Source organism: Coloeus monedula (genome assembly GCF_965178545.1).
Source record: "Coloeus monedula genome assembly, chromosome: 3".
NCBI lineage: Eukaryota > Metazoa > Chordata > Aves > Passeriformes > Corvidae > Coloeus > Coloeus monedula.
In genome coordinates, this window is record NC_138783.1 from 17402658 (window position 1) to 17420317 (window position 17660).

General features: G+C 38.5%; 1 protein-coding gene across 3 annotated transcripts in view; it reads right to left on the reverse strand.

Moving 5' to 3' along the window:
- Positions 1–1503: 1503 nt before the first annotated feature.
- MAP3K7CL (MAP3K7 C-terminal like) overlaps positions 1504–17660 on the reverse strand; it is a 29273-nt gene continuing 13116 nt past the window's right edge. For all 3 annotated transcript variants that reach the window (XM_082277359.1, XM_082277358.1, XM_082277357.1), the window contains 2 exons: positions 11278–11393; positions 1504–1828 (listed from right to left, as the gene is read on the reverse strand). In XM_082277359.1, coding sequence (XP_082133485.1) covers positions 1648–1828; positions 11278–11393 — 297 coding nt within the window. In that variant the 3' untranslated portion in view covers positions 1504–1647. The remainder of the gene's footprint in view (positions 1829–11277; positions 11394–17660) is intronic.

A 17660-nucleotide genomic window follows, 5' to 3' on the forward strand; every position in this document is an offset into this window, starting at 1 on the left:
GCTTTTCCAGCACTTCCAGGCCCAATATTCCAAGTGGTTTTTATTATGTTTTTTTTTCCTCTTCAACTTCCACAAGGTACAGGGAAAATTGGATCCTCAGATAATAAGGAAAGAGGAATAAATACAGTGTTATATGGCTCAGGAGCATCCCAACAGGAAGTGCGTGCCTCAAGAATGGTGATTTCCCAGGTACAGCAAGAAGCAGTGCCAGGTTTGGATGGTGACGCTGCCCTGGTGGCTCAGGAGGAGAAGTGGAAACAAGGTTGTCCTCTCCAGCTACCTCTTCATGCTCTCCTGCTGCAGTGCCAGGTGCTTGGAGTAATGCAGAGCCAGTTTTCACACCTGTGCTGCAGGGAATACTGTAGGCAATTAGCACAGAACAATAACAGGCAGCTTGTCATTCTTTATTTGTCCCCTTTGCTGCCAGGAATTGTTCTGATTAACATCAAATTCCATTTTCATAATAGATCAGTGATAACAATCAAAGCTAAATTTCTGGTGGAAATCTTAAGTTCATAGTTTTCAATTACTAAGACACATTTCAGTACTAATAACACATTAAATTGAATTCCAAGCTCATGAAGATGCGACAAGCTGCATCTGTCAAGCAGAGTTTAAAATACAAGGTAATCTGAGAACATTCAGAACATAAAAGGGCTTTTCTACATCAACTTTTAATGAAAAACTGCTGTATGAATAGAAATTGAAGTATAACAAAGATTTTTCAGTTGATCTAAGAAAATACAGGGATAAATAGAGCAAGTAAAACTGACATTTTACTTCCCGGTTATTTGTGTATCATGGAACTCCTGTCCATACTTACAGCCACTTATGTTTCAAAACAGACCAGAAAATAAGAACAAAAGATCCTCATAACAATTTTACTGACATAGTCTTAGTTGAAACTATGATGAAACTATAATTCTTACAATAATTTTTCATTCCTTGCATGCCAGAAGTACAATAAAAAGGCTCTCAAGTAATCTTTACACTTGAGGAAGGTAAGTTTGATCTCATATGTTTGCTTTTAATTTTAAAACTTGCAAATTATCACTGGCAGTGCATTTATTTGATAAAAAATGATTTTGTTACTTCAACTTTAAATGTGAAATTTCTCAGATTTTATACAACAGTGTGAAGTTGACATGAAATATAATTTTTATCAGTGAGGAGATCTGCTTCAAGATAACTTCCAAACACTTTAGGCATGAGGAAAAATAATTTAAAAAGAGTTCACCAAACTAAAATTAACATGCATCTATTCCATATATTAATATTGTCCCTGCTGTATGCCTTAGTATGATCCAAATTTCCAGCACAGAGACTATTTATATAATTTTCTAGTGTGTCCATATCTTCTTAAATTGGAAGAAATATGTTTAGAAAAGAAACCTGATCCACTAGAACATATAATGGGGATAGATTAACTTCAATTACATTACTTGAAATAAAACATCCATTATATAATGGATGAAATATCCATTATATTAAGCTACTGGGTGGCAAGCATTAAATCAAATATAGACTTCTACATACTCTGTATCTGTAGTAAAGTGTTGCAACATATTAAACAGATCTTTATTTTAAAATCTCTTTCCAACACAGGAACAATCCTGTATGAACTGCCTCACATGAGCTACTTGGGAGTTATGAGGAACCCTGTCTTTTTTGGTACTGTATTCTGAGCTTTTCCAGTTGCTCCACGCACTGCGTCTGGGCCAGCTTCAGTGTTCGGTTCTCCTCTGTCAGTTCTGCATACTCCTTAGCCAGCTGAGCAGCATCCATGCTTTCTTTTTCCACTTGTTCCAGTCTGGCAATCAGCTCTTTTCTGATGATTATGAAAAAAACCCCAAATATTAAAAATAGCAGTAGGCAGAAATTTGTTGTCATGTGTTAGGTCAAAGATGGGCTGTGGGTTGTTAACTTACTTTGTATTACTTGAACTTGTGTGAAACAAGGACCTAGAAAATTAATTTTTTAGAGTCCTGCTTTTTCCCTTTAAAAGATGAAGCTTCCAAAATCTCTGATAGGTTTGCTGTTCAGTGACCAAACCTGAAAAATGCTGTGTTCATGTGTCTGTATTTGGGACTGCTCAGCAGAAGAGAAGGCTTTGGGGAGACCTTAGAGCCCCTTCCCGTACCAAATGGGGCTCCAACAGAGCTGGAGAGGGACTCCTCACACAGGTGACAAGACATGGGAATGGCTTTAAACTGAAAGAAAGCAGGGTGAAATGGGATATTGGGAAGAAATTCTTCCCTGTGAGGGTGGTGAGGCCCTGGCAGAGGTTGCCCAAAACCCGTGGTTGCCCTATCCCTGGAACTGTTCAAGGCCAGGTTGGATGGGGCTTGGAGCAACCAGTCTAGTGGCAAGTGTCCCTGCCCATGGCAGGGAGTAGAACTGGATGAGCTTTGAGGTCCCTCCCAATCCAAACCATTCTATTGATTGCACGATTCTGTGATTTCTAACGTCAGTAAGAGCTGAACATGCAGTTCATGGTGGAGAATCAAGTTCCTGGAGATGTCTTGCTAATACTTTGCCAGAAGAATAACAATTTATTTTTCTCTTGATACCAGATATCATTGAAAGAGAGCAAGGTGGTTTTGTTTGGTTGGTTAGATTTATCAGTAAGTTCTGTGAAGTGTGCCTGGTTTCCTTTTCTCTACTACAGACAAATCCAGTCAGTAAGTACTAGGCACTGAATCTGAACTACATCTATTGTTTCTATAATGTGTTTAGGCTCAGACCTTAGCCCTGCTGCTGAGGAAGAGTGATATAGCTGCAAACCTGACCCTTCCTGGTCTTCTTAAGTGGAGACACAGGAGGATTTAAGCTGTGGCTTCTTTTGGATGGACTCACACAGTGCCCTGTATGCCCAGAGCTGGCCAGGAGTCGGAGTTTCCTGTATAGTATCAACTGAAATTACCTCAGCACAAGTTAAGATAAAAGAGGTCTTAAAACACACTGAAGGCATGAGTAATTCACTGAGTATCTAATTGCTCTCCCCTTAGTCACCCACCAGGCTAGCCTGGCCTCTGGGTTTTTTTTTTCCCTTTAAGTCGAAAATTCCGTTACAGGAAGTCCCTTCTAAAAGGTTCTTTTGATCATTCTATCTCAGAGATTAGTTAATCTTTTAACTGTTCATAGCCCTGTGACTTTATTTCTCAGTCATGTCAAAACAATGCTTGTAGATCATCAGTGGGAAGTTGTTAATGCCGTCATAGTGGGTAGATTTCACTGCAGTCCTTAAAGGAGCCCTCTTGTCAGGCTAGACCAATGCTTTCAGACAGGAAATTCCTACAGATCAGGAATTCTATTCCCACAGGTCAGAGTATTCATGAAAAGAGAACATTTCTGTGTTTGCTGATCACTTATGTTACTTGTAGCTGCAAAGCTACCACTTAGAGCAGGAAAACTGTAAATCTTGCTTTTGAAAAACACTTCTGTCTGACCTTCTTTTAGGATCAGTTTGACCTTCCTCTGTCTTTACTGCAGCTTTCAGTGATAGCATGTGTGCCCATGGTTTAGTTGACTGTTTACAGTCACAGTTACCGCAGTTGAAAGAGTCACAAGTTAGAAGAGACCCTTGGCACAGCCATTTCTACCAACTGTGCTTCCCTTAGATAAAAAATTAAAGGAAAAAAGAGAGAAGAGTTAGCAACTGTTACAGAAATTTTAATTCATCTCAAAGAGGCAGCATATAGGCATCCTCCTATATGATGTCTTTGTTTTATACTACTGAGGTAATGCAGCTATGCTGCAGCAAAGCCTCTTCTTTTTCCTTTCACCAGGTGACAGGTGCATTCAATTAGGCTTTTGAGAGAAAACATCAAAAGGGTATTTTTGCTCAGTAGCATTCTGTTTACATTTAACACAACATAGCTGTACAAGTTTTAAACACAGCAAGCCACTAAGAGTTTCATTTCTCTGTGGCTGCGCCATTCTAGATCAACCAATTTTCAGAGGGCAAGACAATCTTGCTAGACAGCTCTTATTCATGGGCCAGAGGCCATGGAGGAATGATTTAATGTGGGAAATACATTCAGGGACAATGAGGTTTTACAACTCCTGTTGCCTTTTTTTTTTTTTTTTCCCAGTCTCTCTGGACTTTCTCTGGAAGACTTTTGTCTCTGGAGAGCAAATCAGAACTTCTGCAGTATTTCTTTGCAATTACTCTCTGGTGCAGTGTTGGACTGAAGGGCTAAATTAAGCTCTTTCAAATTACAGATTGTTAAATCAGAAGTATCCAAACAAATGAATTCAGAATCATTCTTCCTTACTTTTCTTACACTCATGAGCTTCTTAAAAGGGAGATGCAGTGAACACACTAATAGGTAATCAGCATCTTAAAAGCAGGTGGGGACTTTCAGTACTTGAAAAGGAATGGTACTGACTGCTCTGGACTTGAGCCAGGAGAGGCACAGAAAGGCAACGCGTAAACTCAGACAGCTCTATTAATGAATGTCAGTCCTGATTTGATGACATTCTGTGCAGGCATGGCTTTCATGCTGCTCTCCAGTAATACTCAAGTAGCACAGATAACTTCCCTCCCCAGGATTTAGCTTTGCTAGCAAACAAACTCTAAGTGCATTTAAATCAAAATATACTTATTGCTGTAGTCCACACTCTCGTACCTCCCTCACAGAAAGCAATTTCCTTGCACTGAGGTAGTAAAATTGCCCACTTCTGAGTCAGCAGAACCTACTTACTCCCTTCCCATCAGGATCAACACCTGTTTGTGGGATAGGGTGATGTTTCAGGCTAATACTGTCAGCTTGCCACAGATCTAAAATTAGAGTACCAGGGAATTGCTAAATGTTATGAATGGTGTAGTTTACGGAGCTCACAAAAGGATGAGGACAGTAACTAACATTTACATCTGATCTAATCCAAGATTTGAACTTAGCTTTCAGAGGTTAGAGAACACCATACTAAGCTCTTGCACCATCTAGACTTTGTTGTGGATGCTTAATAAATAGATGTAGCACTGTGTAATCTGTGTTTTCTGTTAATGGTTACCCCAAGTTTAAATATTAACGGTATTGATAAGGTATTTTCTAAACTAGTGCTGAGGTACTCAAAGCTTTGAGACAATCTGTAACTTGCACTTGAAGTGTTCTTTTTTGGGGAGGGGTTTGGGAGGCAACATTAGTGATTTGCATCATAAACCAATAGATCATAAGCCATGCCAAAACAGGAGAAAAGCACGCATGGTCTTAGCAAAATTATTTCTCTTGTTCTGGCCTTAATGACTGAACATGCAGAGAACAGAGCTCCTTAACACTCATATTCACAAGGAATAAATACAAAGAAAAGTGACAGACTAAGCAGATAACTGTCTGCAGATGAGTGTATTTAGAAATGGACTGGACACAAGGAAAACAGTTTCCAGAATACAAAGAATCAGATTTGTCTTTCCCCCATTGTGAACAAGGTATCCAGGATCATGCATCTGTGGCAGTACAGTATCTTCCCCGACAACTGGCGTGTACTGGTGGCCATAAGGTCATTTTCTCTTCCCATATTTGGCATGGCTTTCCCATAATGGGGAATTATGACACACTGTAAGGTAACTGCTGTCTGAGGAGATTGTCCTTGCATGTTCAAAGTCTACTAATTAATCTAAAAACAACATCACTAAAGACATTAAACTTTGCTTTAATGTAAATGTGTCTCAGATGCCAACACATAAAAGGTCAGAGAATGACAGAAAAGTTTGAGTTGGAAAGGACCTTCCAAAGGCAAGAACACTTCCTTTAGAAGAGGAAGTCTCCATATTAGAAAAGCTGTAATTTAATTTCTAGTATTTGGTAAGTAACATACATTTTGCATACATGTGAGATGATGAAAAAACAGGTCTAGAATGCAAAAAATTACTGAGCTAAAAGGTTGCCTTTAAGGTTTATGCCAATCTTTTTCTGAAGTACCTGGAAATCTGAAAACAGCTTGTCTTCACAGTGTCGAGAAAGACACTCAAGAAACAGTGTACCTGGAGAAATCCTCTAGACTAAAAAGCTTAGAAACAGTCCTACGGTCATGAGAGCAAGCTAAAACATAAGAAAGGCTCCTACAAAATTAAGCAGGCATCTCCACTGTATGTCATTTGCCAAGAGAGCCACTGGGATCCTGGATTTTATCAGAAATAGCGTGTCCAGCACGACCAGGGCAGTGACTGTTCCCCTGTGCTGGGCTCTGCTGAGGCCGCACCTCAAGTCCTGAGTCCAGTTCTGGGCCTCTCACTACCAGAGAGACATTGAGGGGCTGGAAGGTGTCCAGAGAAGGGAATGGAGCTGGGGAAGGGTCTGGAGCACCAGCAGCAGCTGAAGGAGCTGGGGGGGGCCTCAGCCTGGCAAAAAGGAGGCTCAGGGGGACCTTCTCACTCTCCACAACTCCCTGACAGGAGGGTGGAGCCAGGTGGGGGCCAGGCTCTGTTCCCAGGGAACAAGGGACAGGGTGAGAGGAAATGGCCTAAAGTTGTGCCAGGGGAGGTTCAGATTAGATATCAGGAAAAAACTTTTTAATTGAAAGGTTTGTAAAGCACTATATTGGGCTGTTCAGGGAAGTGGTGGAGTCACCATCCCTGGAGGTGTTAAAAAAAACACGTGGAGGTGGCACTTGAGGACACAGTTTAATGGTGAACAGAGAGGTGGTGCTGGGTTGGTGGTTGGACTTGATGATCCTAAAGGTCTTTTCCAACCTTAACAATTCTATGATTCTATGTCTACTGTAATGTGTAAAAGAAGGAAAAGAAATCATATCCATGGCCAAGAAAATGAATGATCCTAAACCAGGTGGTGATCAAATGATATTTTCTGTAGAGTTATATTAGAATTGTCTGGGGGAGGAAAAAGAGATAATCAGCCAGTGCTAAGAATATAAGATAGAGCTAGCAACCATGGCAACTCTAATATTTAACTACATAATCCAGGGTCATTATCTAGTAATAGCAATATAACAAGTGCTCAAAATAACCAGCCATCCCATCCCTTTCACCCAAAGTTAGATACCCAAAACCATCTGTTATGGAAATACGTGTGTGTTTCTGGAACATAAATTAAATTACATTCTGTGCCCTAAATGTGGTGTGTTCTCGCTTCCACACCCTTTTCTTTTATTTTCAAGCATGTCTCCCATTCCAGAGTGGTTTTTTTCCCTTGTACTACGTATTGCTGGCATAAATGTGAAGAGTTTGAGTGAAGATAGCAAACAAAGCTATGATTAAATTAGCAAAAAATCTACCCAATGTACTTTCAAATTCTTGCTTCCTTTTTTGTTCTTGAGTAACTTCTTTTCCTTTCCTTATTTGCTTTGTCCTTTGATTTTCCCTTTTTTGAAACTGCAACCTCTTTTTCTCTTTGGCATTTCCCATTTTCCTGTGAAATTCTTGTCATCTTCTCTCCCACTGCCAGCCTAGTACATTTTCTTGCCATCTATATTGCACAAAAGAAAAACTAAGTAAGCTTTGTTCTTGCCTTGATGAAAAGCAACCCTTGTCATTTCACTTCACTGACTTTTTACTTTGTCCATACTCGATGTTCACATTACAAGTCAAGCTAAGCAGAAGTAAAAGCCTTTGAAAATTTGTAAAAGATTCAATGTTTTTCACTATTTATAAAACAATATTTTTCAACTTTCTATTTCTTAAAAAACCCCCATATATATATATAAAACTATACCTGCATATATTATTTCATGTATGAAAGGTTACACTGAACTTTGGTGGTTGGAACAAAAATTGTTTAAAGCAGAATTATCTCTATTCCTTTTTTTTTTTTTTTTTTTTTTTGCTGAAAAGCTCTAATACTTGTACAGATATTTATGTCAGGTTAATATTATTTCTTCCCCCTAGCCAACAAATAAAAAATATTTGCACAATCAATTTTCTGCTTTTTTCCTGTCAGTCACAGCCTTCAGCATTCTGTGTGTACTATCAGCAGACACCACAGGTACAGAAGCTGCCAGGTGGGACTTGCCATTGGAATGACACAAGTGAATTGATCTGTGGAGAGAAGTTGGGAGCACTGGCAGGGGTACCATCCAACAGCACTTGTGATTGCCTTTGATAAAAATGTACACTGAAAAACACTATAAAAGCTCTTTGTTCCCATTACAAGGGATTAAAATTGATCACTGTCCATTTTATCAAAATAATATTTAAGAGAAATAGACAATAGATGGCAGGTGTAGTAGGCAATTGGGAATCTTCATTTCCATACATTCAAATTCGAATGTAGAAGAAGATGACCACAGCAGGGGCGAATTTTAGAAAACTGTAAACTCCATGTTTTCAATTTGATTATAATTGGTTTTTAGGCTAAAAGCTTGTACATCTCATCAGACTTTTTAGACAAGTTAAAGCATCCTTCCCTTCTAAAAATGGAATACTCAATACTTCCAGCGATGGGGCAGCCAGGGCTCTCTGGGAAACCATTTCCAGTGCCCCAACATCCTCACAGGGAAGAATTTCTTCCTAATATCCAATCCAAACCTACTCTCTATTGGTTTAAAACCATTTTGCCTTGTCCTATCTCTACATGCCCTTGTAAATAGTCTCTCTCCATCTTTCTTGCAGGCTCCTTTCAGGTAGTGAAAGACCACAGTTACAAGGTGTATATATAAGTATATACACACATAAGTATATACATGCATATATATATATATATATATATACACACACAGTGCAAAACATGCATGCCACCCCAGCCATTCTAATCCACTCTTCATTCAGTATATGCTACCCCCTAAACTGCTTTTAACTCTCAAACTGTAAGTGCTGATAATGTTTTTAGACATCAATCAGTGAACACTAGAGCAAAACTCTTTTACTTCTCACTTACTCCATTGCCTCCACACTTATACTCCCTTTCTATCTAGCTTTAGATAAAAATCAAGGCTAACGTGTTCAGGTTTGTTTGCTTACATGTATGTAAAGTTACACGTGTCCTAATAACTTTCTAATCCACCTTTCAATTTCAACCAAACTTCATGTGGTAAAGAGGTCCCAGTTAGTTTCTGGAGGGTTTAATAAAAACAGACTGCTACAGAAAGGAAAGATAGCCCATGGGGGAAAGGCAGTCTCATGAGACCTGCTCCAAAATACTACAAAATGGATAATCTGCCTGGATGGATTATAAACAGTTATAAACAGTCCACATCTGGAGAAAAAACACCTTCAGCTGGCACTTGCAGCTTGTTAAACCACAAAATCAGGCAACCACAGTGCACCAGTCTGTAGGAAATTAAACGTCTTTGATCCCAGTGCGGTAGGATCACTTTTTCAGATTAAAACACATGGGAGGTGTGAAAAGTGCTGCCATGATATTTGTCATGTTTAGGCACTTCACAGCTATACAGCATGTGAACACAAGGCAGCAAATATATAATTAGAAGGTACATAAGACTCACAATAATATAATTCCATTTGTTGCCTTATTCAGCCATTCTTAACATATGTTTATGGGAGCATGGAATCCACAGAACAGGTTCAGCAAAGATAGCAGTGGTGGAAGCTTCCTGACATTGTTCCACTGTTGACATCCACTGGTGGAATGAAGGAAAATGCCAGCCTGAAGCCCTTTAATTCATCCAGGACAAGCACCACTGAGAGGCTGACCTCTGGGCTCAGAGGCTGATTAGGATAGTTGTGAGTTCAGGTAAACAAGTTTGTGCGTCTACCTGCCGTTCTCAAGAAGCAAACCATTTCTAAGTTATCTAGTACCACAGATTTATCGATTAAAAAAATTGCATTCATACAGCAATGTTTTTTTAATTCCAGAAAGTGCAAAAATATACATGAATGTCTCATTTTCATGGCTCCAAGCATTCTTCATAAATAGGCATAACTGATTCAGGGATGTGCCAATAATAATAATAATAATAATAATGGATTTATATTAGACTCTAAAACCCAAATGATTTAAGGCTACCTTTGGTGTTTATACAACTAAAGTCAAGCACTTAAACAACCATTTAATATTTTATATTGTGCTTGGATTTTCAGAGTAGACAAAGACGTGGTTTCCACTGAATTGATTGCCAAATACATATGTGAGCAGCTTATATTAGACAACCAAATTTGAAAAATCATTGCAAATTTTTAATGATTAATTATCTTCTAATATTTTTAAAAATACCAATTACTTTTGATTGGCCTAGTTCAATTCATGATGGATCAAATGGAAACACTGCAAAATGATGAATCAAATGCAAAATGCATTTTCCCATGACATTGGACATCTTCTTTTTTAGCTTTTATTCCAGTCTGTCAGCATCTGAGTGCCACACCAGGTCCTTCAGTGGAAGGGGATTTGCAGTGGGAAACTTCAACTAGCTTTGACACTTCAGGCAAAAAAGTAACTATATTGTGCCTATAGCCATCAACGCGGATAAAGACATCTCACTTTCTTACGCTGCATAGTTTGGATTCAGGGAGTTCTTTGGCTGTCTTGTAAGACTACAGGATTTTAACATTTTCCCTCCCATCATCTTGTTTCTGCAGCTGAAGATTCCCACCTCACAAAAACATGTTTACTAATATTGTCAAGTATTCGAAGCCTAAATGAGGATCCATTATGTTCTTCATTAAATCATGCAAAGTTTATTGAAAAAAACCTAAAATTGAAAAGGGGACCTGTACCAGCTGAACTGGATTGTTATATGACCTAGAGGCTGTCAATGAAGGATTTAAGGGACATCCACAAAGCTGAGGGCCCAGAGCCCTTAGTGGCCTCAGTTGATCCTACAGAGCAATGGCCAACTTGTGCTCTACTGTGACCATCAGGCAGAGGCATGAAATCATAGAATCATAGAATGGCTTGGGTTAGAAGGGACCCCAAAGCTCATCCAGTTCCAACCCCCTGCCACAGGCAGGGAACACCTTCCACTAGGCCAGATTGTTCCAAGCCCTGTCCAACCTGGCCTTGAATACTTCCAGGGATGGCACGGCCACAGCTTCTCTGGGCAACCTGTGCCAGGGCTTCACCACCCTCACAGGGAAGAATTTCTTCCCAATATCCCATCTAGCCCTGCTTTCTTTCAGTTTAAAGCCATTCCCCCTTGTCCAGTCACTCCAGGCCCTTATAAGTAGTCTCTCTCCATCTTTCTTGTAGGCTTCCTTCAGATACTGGAAGGCCACAATTACAAGGTATGTATAAATAAGTATATACATATATAAGTGTATATGTATATAAGGTCAGAAAATACAGTGTTAAACCTTCATGTTTCAAACATGGTTTTACAAAGAGAATATACAACAGTAAATCCTTTGGGAAAGTTACTCACTTTCTTTCTTCCAGCAGGGCAATTTCTTTCTTGACCTCATTGTACTCTTCTGCTATTTTGCAGTGCTGTTTATACACCTGCATAGATTCCTTAGAGTCATGACAAGGAGGCAGAGGCTTTAAGAAAAAAAAAAGAAGAAAAAAAACCCCACTGTTTTTGAATGAAATATTAGTTAAAGCCCCACATATTTTGAAAGATACAGTATTTATCTAAATTCCTGTGATAATACCTAAAGAATTTGTTCCCTTAACTGCAGGATATGGCCAGCTACTCCTAGTGATAGCCTTTCATGGAAGGAAAAAGCCCAGAATAGTTCCCTGCATATGTGTAAAACTTCAAACATTGTAAGAATTTTCAGAACTCTCCTTGTCAGCTTTGCAAAATATCTCTGAAGATTTTTCAAATAAGGATTTCTCCCTTACCTCCCTCTTTTTCAGCTAGAGTGATATGTAAATGCTAAAGCTGATGCATTGGTCAGACCTATCACACACATCTTTTCACTGCAGGAAATGATATCATTGCAGCAAAATCAGCCTTTTTCAACGCACACTGAATGTAATAAATATGCCAAATAAAACCAATCTGTCCTAGGACTCCTCATGTGAATTTCATCAAAGTTCTTGAAAGTACATTTTGGTTAAATGTAGGCGCTTTTTGCTCCTAAAAAAGAATGCATCTTAATTCAGGCTTCAGGCTTGACTGTCACATTTTGGTTATAACACTTTCAGGAAGTATTTTTAAGTTATTCACCATGAATCTATTGACTGTAAATGAACTCCAAATAGCACGCTTGAGCCACGTGTTTGAAGTAAAAGGAAACACTTAAAATAGTTCCTTTACTGCCCAGTTAAATAATATCCAATTGAGTTATTAGATTATTAGTTAGTAGATTATTTTGCATTTCTTTCTGTCCTATCCTGACTCTTCCATATAGTATAATATTCCCTTAATGACATTATTAGGAAAAGAAAAGCACAAGTAGTCGGATTTTTCCTGTTTATGATCTTGTAATCCTTTGTTTTATCTAAACTGGAAATTTAAATTTTACTAAGCATATTCAGAGTCAAAGATTAAAAACATTTTTGTTCAGGAGACAGGGTAAACTGGCTTCAGACATAACCCAAATCACAGATGTAAGTAATATATGGACCTTGCAAGTACTTGTAGATGGTATGTGATTCCTCCCTGAAATTTTAACACAGACACTCATTTTCTATGTTCTAAATGTGAAACTGTTGCAGCAGAATTGTTTTGCAGCACACTGTTTCATCCTCCTTGATCTTGGAGATTTTGGGAACCCAAGGAAAAGGACAGCTCATTACTTGATGAATCTAATCCCTAGAAAAGGGCTTTTAATTGCATTTCAATGTGGATGAGCAGTAGCACCATTCATATAGCTACACAAATAATAAGCATAAATTTAACAAGACTGAATATAGAAGTCTCAGTGCTCTAATCCAAGAATGCAGGGATGAGCCAAAGCAGCATCTCTGCTATCTACCAGAGATCAGCCACCAACAAGTGCGTCACAATAAAACAATTTTGAACAGTACCAAGGGGAAAGTCCCCAAACAGTGATACTTCAAAAGAAAAACACAGCAAAAACAAAGCAAAAACCACCTTGGATTTGCTTCCAATTTAGTTTCTTCTAATCTAGCTGGTTTAAATCAGTTTAAAAATTAAAAGTGTTCAGTTTCTATATTCCAGCTTCCCACTCAAAAGATATATATAGAGAGCTAAAAATTATCTAGTCATGCTGAAACTTAGTATCTAAGTCTCACTCAGAACCAGTTGCTGACTTTTAAACCCCTTCCTATTATTGTTTCCTCTTCAGTGACGTTTTTTTTCTTACACTGATATTTTAGCACTTAAATTAAACTTAAAACAAATTATACAATCAATTTACTAATTTCTGTTCATAAAATTATTTTCAATTTGTCTGATGGTATTAAGCACTATATCAAGAACCTTTAAATTATTAGTGTATTTTTCTTTTAAACATAAATGTGATTATGTTTTCAAATGACTAGATAGAATATCATTGGATCATATCATAGAGTGGTTTGGGTTGGAAAGGACCTTCAAGAATATCTAGTTCTAGCCCCTTTGCCTGGGCAGGGACACTTTCCACTCAACCAGGTTGCTCCAAGCCCCGTCCAACCTGGCCTTGAACACTTCCAGGCATGGGGCAGCTGGAACTGAAGAATTTGGTTTGCTCCTCTGTAATTTGAAGACTTCTAAGAAAGGTTTCAGAGATAGTATCTACAGCATCCATGAGTAATTTCTGGTCAGTAGGATATGAAACAGGCTTATTTAGAAAACACCTTCTACTGCAATAACATGGGAGAGATACAAATCTCCATTCCACCTGGAAGGACTTTTCTAAATGTCTGTGGCCAGGCAATGGGAAGTATTGCACATACTATCCAATGGCATTCCATGAAGTCTGTATAATATTTTTATGTTAAGAGATTGCTAGTTTACTGAGGTGACTAATTTCAGAAGGCCTTAATAAAATTCAATTTGCACTATGGGGTTTTTTTTTACTAAGAAACAAACAGCCATACTTTAACTTCCTCTTAGGACAGCCTGAGCTTGCTGCTTCATGAAGTACCTTGCCTGTCCATAAATTAATGTAAATAAAAGTATACCTGCTAGACAAGCAAAAAAAAACCCTGCCAAAGTAAGTTGCATTAAATGGCAACAGTTGCTACTTTTCATCCTGTTCATTTCAGGCTTCAGTGTCATCCACCCTCATTTTCCTGTGCTGGCAAAATATGCACATGCAGCATCTCTGATTTTGCTCACAAAGCTAGTACAAAAGCTACAGCTGAGAGTTATACTGGTGGTCTATCCTATTACGCCTGATTTTCAACAAGGTCTGATTTTTCCTTGTATTTTGTTGAGTAACCCACTGTAACATTGATAAATGTTCTACAGAATCCAGCAGGTAGACACTAAGAGATCCTCTTATAGACCATCCTGTAACTGCATGTATATATGTAGACCTTTACAAGACATATGCACTGTTTATTTAGACTTTTGTTCAGAATCCAGATATGAAAGATGTTGGAAGATGACATGCAAAGGCAGTTCATGAAGAAACAGGAAATCACAGAATGGTTTGGGTTGGAATGGACCTGCTTTCCTTGTAGGAGAGGTGCTCCATTCCTCTAATCATCTGGTTGACCTCCTCTCTGCCTGCTTTTTAAGGCAGGTTGAAGGAGGTATTCTAAATAAAATCTTTGCTGGGGGGACACAGAATGACAGTTTTCAGGTTTGATTTTTTTTTTTTTTTGCTTCACTCATGTGACATATTCTTTTGCCTTGCCATATGAATATCAGCATTCCATATCCACAAAAGCTGTAGAGTTGACAGTGCCACCCAAGCGTTCAAAAACTTTTAAACAGTTGATTTTCTAATTCACTGAAGTTTATTTGCATTTACATGTTTGTTTAACTGTGGAAAAAAAATTAAAACTTTCTCCTGAAAAAGTTGAAGTTTCAAGAAAAAAATGTATCAGGCAGTTTTTCCAGCTCATGTGAACTTGTCTAGAAGTCTTCAGCACTGGTCTAATTAAAGAGTGGTGTCTTGCTTTTTGCAAATTTGGTAACTTGCAGCTAAACTCTGCTGGAAAACTGGAAAATCCAATGCCAATGTTTTGAATGTGGCCTATGTTCATTATATGGCCTTGTGCACTCCTCTATGATGGAAAAAAACACATTGTGCTAAGCAAAAATAGCACATTGCAGCTACTTTTTGTTGTGCAACTGGAACTCTTCCACCAGTTTCAGATACCTATTTTAGGATACATCTAGTCTAGTCTAGTTTTACTATGAAAGTAAGCAGTTCTCTTTCATCCAAATAATTCAGGTCAACTGGATGAGAGCAATTGTGAGTTTTGCTCTCCTTCCTGGGAGATTTTCCATTCTTTTCTAACCTTAGTATGATGCTCTGACTTGGTGAACATGCATACATGTTAACATACATGCATAACATGGTCTTATATAATCTAAGACCAAAGTTATCACAGCAGCATTACAGGAGACTTGTCAAGTTCATAGGCAATCAAATCTAATTATAGAGCACCACAGTGCTCTAGGAATTCTCATGGGAATCAATATATATTTCAAAAAAATATAGCATCCTCTTTAAAAACACAGTATACTTTTAAACTTTCTGAAATTAATTTATGTGTCTAACAAGAATCCTGGCATTCAGTAGAAGCAATTAAAGTTCCAGAGTAAACAAGGTTTCTGCTAAATGCTTATATCACACACAACACACTGCCACTTTCATAACTTTTCATTACATCTGTTATATGGGCATTCTCCACTAAAGCAAGAAAAACTATCCCTTGATTTTAAAAACTGATGTTATAAATGGTTGGAGCTTTTTCTCTGTTGCAGCAATTTTATAGCCATCTAACTACACAGATTTGTAATACAAAATGTGACATAAATGTCTCTCAAGCTCACAATTTCATGAGAGGAGTCCACAGAACCATATAATTGTTTTGTGTTGGAAAGGACTTTAAAGATCACCTTGTTCAAACTCCCAGCTGTGGACAGGGACACCTTCCACTAGACCAGGTTGTTCAGAGCCCCATCCAACCTGGTTTTGAAAGATAAAGAATTATAGAACACCCTGTGTATCCATATGTGACTTGTGTTCTTCCCTCTTCAGGATCCAGCTCTCAGCTAGAATAAAGACTTCGATGTAGAACAGAGAGATGAACTGAGCAAGTCACAGGAAGTGTTGGGACGGGACAGACAACCCAATGGGCATAGCAATGCAGGTACTTTACACTAGATACCCTCCTCTCCATTCAGTGACCTAAACAAGGCCTTTCATGCTGATGTATGTTTCTAAATACAGCAGATAACCCGCAGTAAAGTGTCTGTCAGAGGGGCCACTATGCAGCTAATCAAGGAAGTGCCTTCCAAGGCCCTGTCCAGCTTTTACACAAGGCAAAGGTTAAAGTTTCCCAGTGACAGAGCGACAAGTGTAACCAGCCTACCCTTGCTGCACTACCCGCCAAATGGCTCACACACAGGAGGGGGGAAAAGACACCAAAGCCCAAATAAGCAGGTAATGCTTGTTAGTGGGAAGAGAATAATTTCCAATATTGCAAACAAAAGGAATTGAAAGCAAGAAATTAATTAATACGAGTTTTGTTTCACTGATAACTTAGCAGGAAGTTATTTTAGTTGTGGAGGTTTTTTTAAAGAATAAAGCTGCAAATATAGCTTAAGCTGCTCTGTTCTCATATGTAGGGCTTTCATGTCTGGTTGACCACATATCAGTTTTGATTTAGAGTAGTTGAGTTATTTTCTTACAAATTGCTTCTTGGAACATGTAGAAAAATGTAACATTCAAAAAAGTAATTTGAAAATAAAACATGTTAGTCTGAAGCTAGCTAGTACATCAGAATACACATACTGATCATTTTTGTTCTTCAGAAAGTAGCTGCAAATACAACTATCCTTTAGTAAGAGTTCTTATAGAGAACGAGCTTTTTTACTAAGTCTCCTAGAAAGACCTTGTCTCCAGGCAATCCCACCTCTACCTCTGTAGAGCTGCATGCTTGGACAGCAGGGTTTGTTACCCTGCCAAGGGGAGGCTGCACTGAACTTTGCCCTGCCATCTGATACTGCTGCCCAGGGAATAGGTATGGAAGGATTGTGGGAGGAAAAGTGGGACCACTAGGTAATTCTGCTCAAATAGCCAAGTTGTCTGCCAGGGCCTAACATAGGAAGACGAGGGCTTGAAGCCTAAAACAGAGGTGCAAATTGCTTGGTACTCAGGCTGTGGTCTGCTGCCTGCATGCATAGAATTCTAAGGCTCTGATTTTCCAAGTGACTCGGTGAACTTGCATAGCTTTCAAGCTGCTTTCAAAATCCAGCTTAAGGATCAGCTAATTTAGGCTTTTTGTTTGTTTGTTTTTAAAACAGGTTTCAAAATTTTCCTTTGTATGCTTGAAACCTGAAAAGTTATTACTTCTTTTTTTAAGGTGCTTATTACTACATAGCCACCTAACCTGGATTTATAGTTTGCTTCTTTAAATAAAATTCAAATGTTTTTTACTGTATTTATGGCACAGTGATGAAAATCTTGTGGCTCTAAGATATGATATTTTTATTATGAACATATGTACCAGCATTGTTACAAATTCAAGCATTTCAGGCTGCTATTGCCACAGTTGATTAAAAGGTTCATTTACATGACCCTTCATGTGTGTGCTCTATATTAATGCACTTTGGGACCAAAAAAAAACATGGATTGAATGACAAGGGATACCACCATTCACTACTTCTGTAGGTCCTGGGGAAGCCCATGTTTACTTGTTTCTGTAATACAGGAGCTACCTGTTTCAAAGATG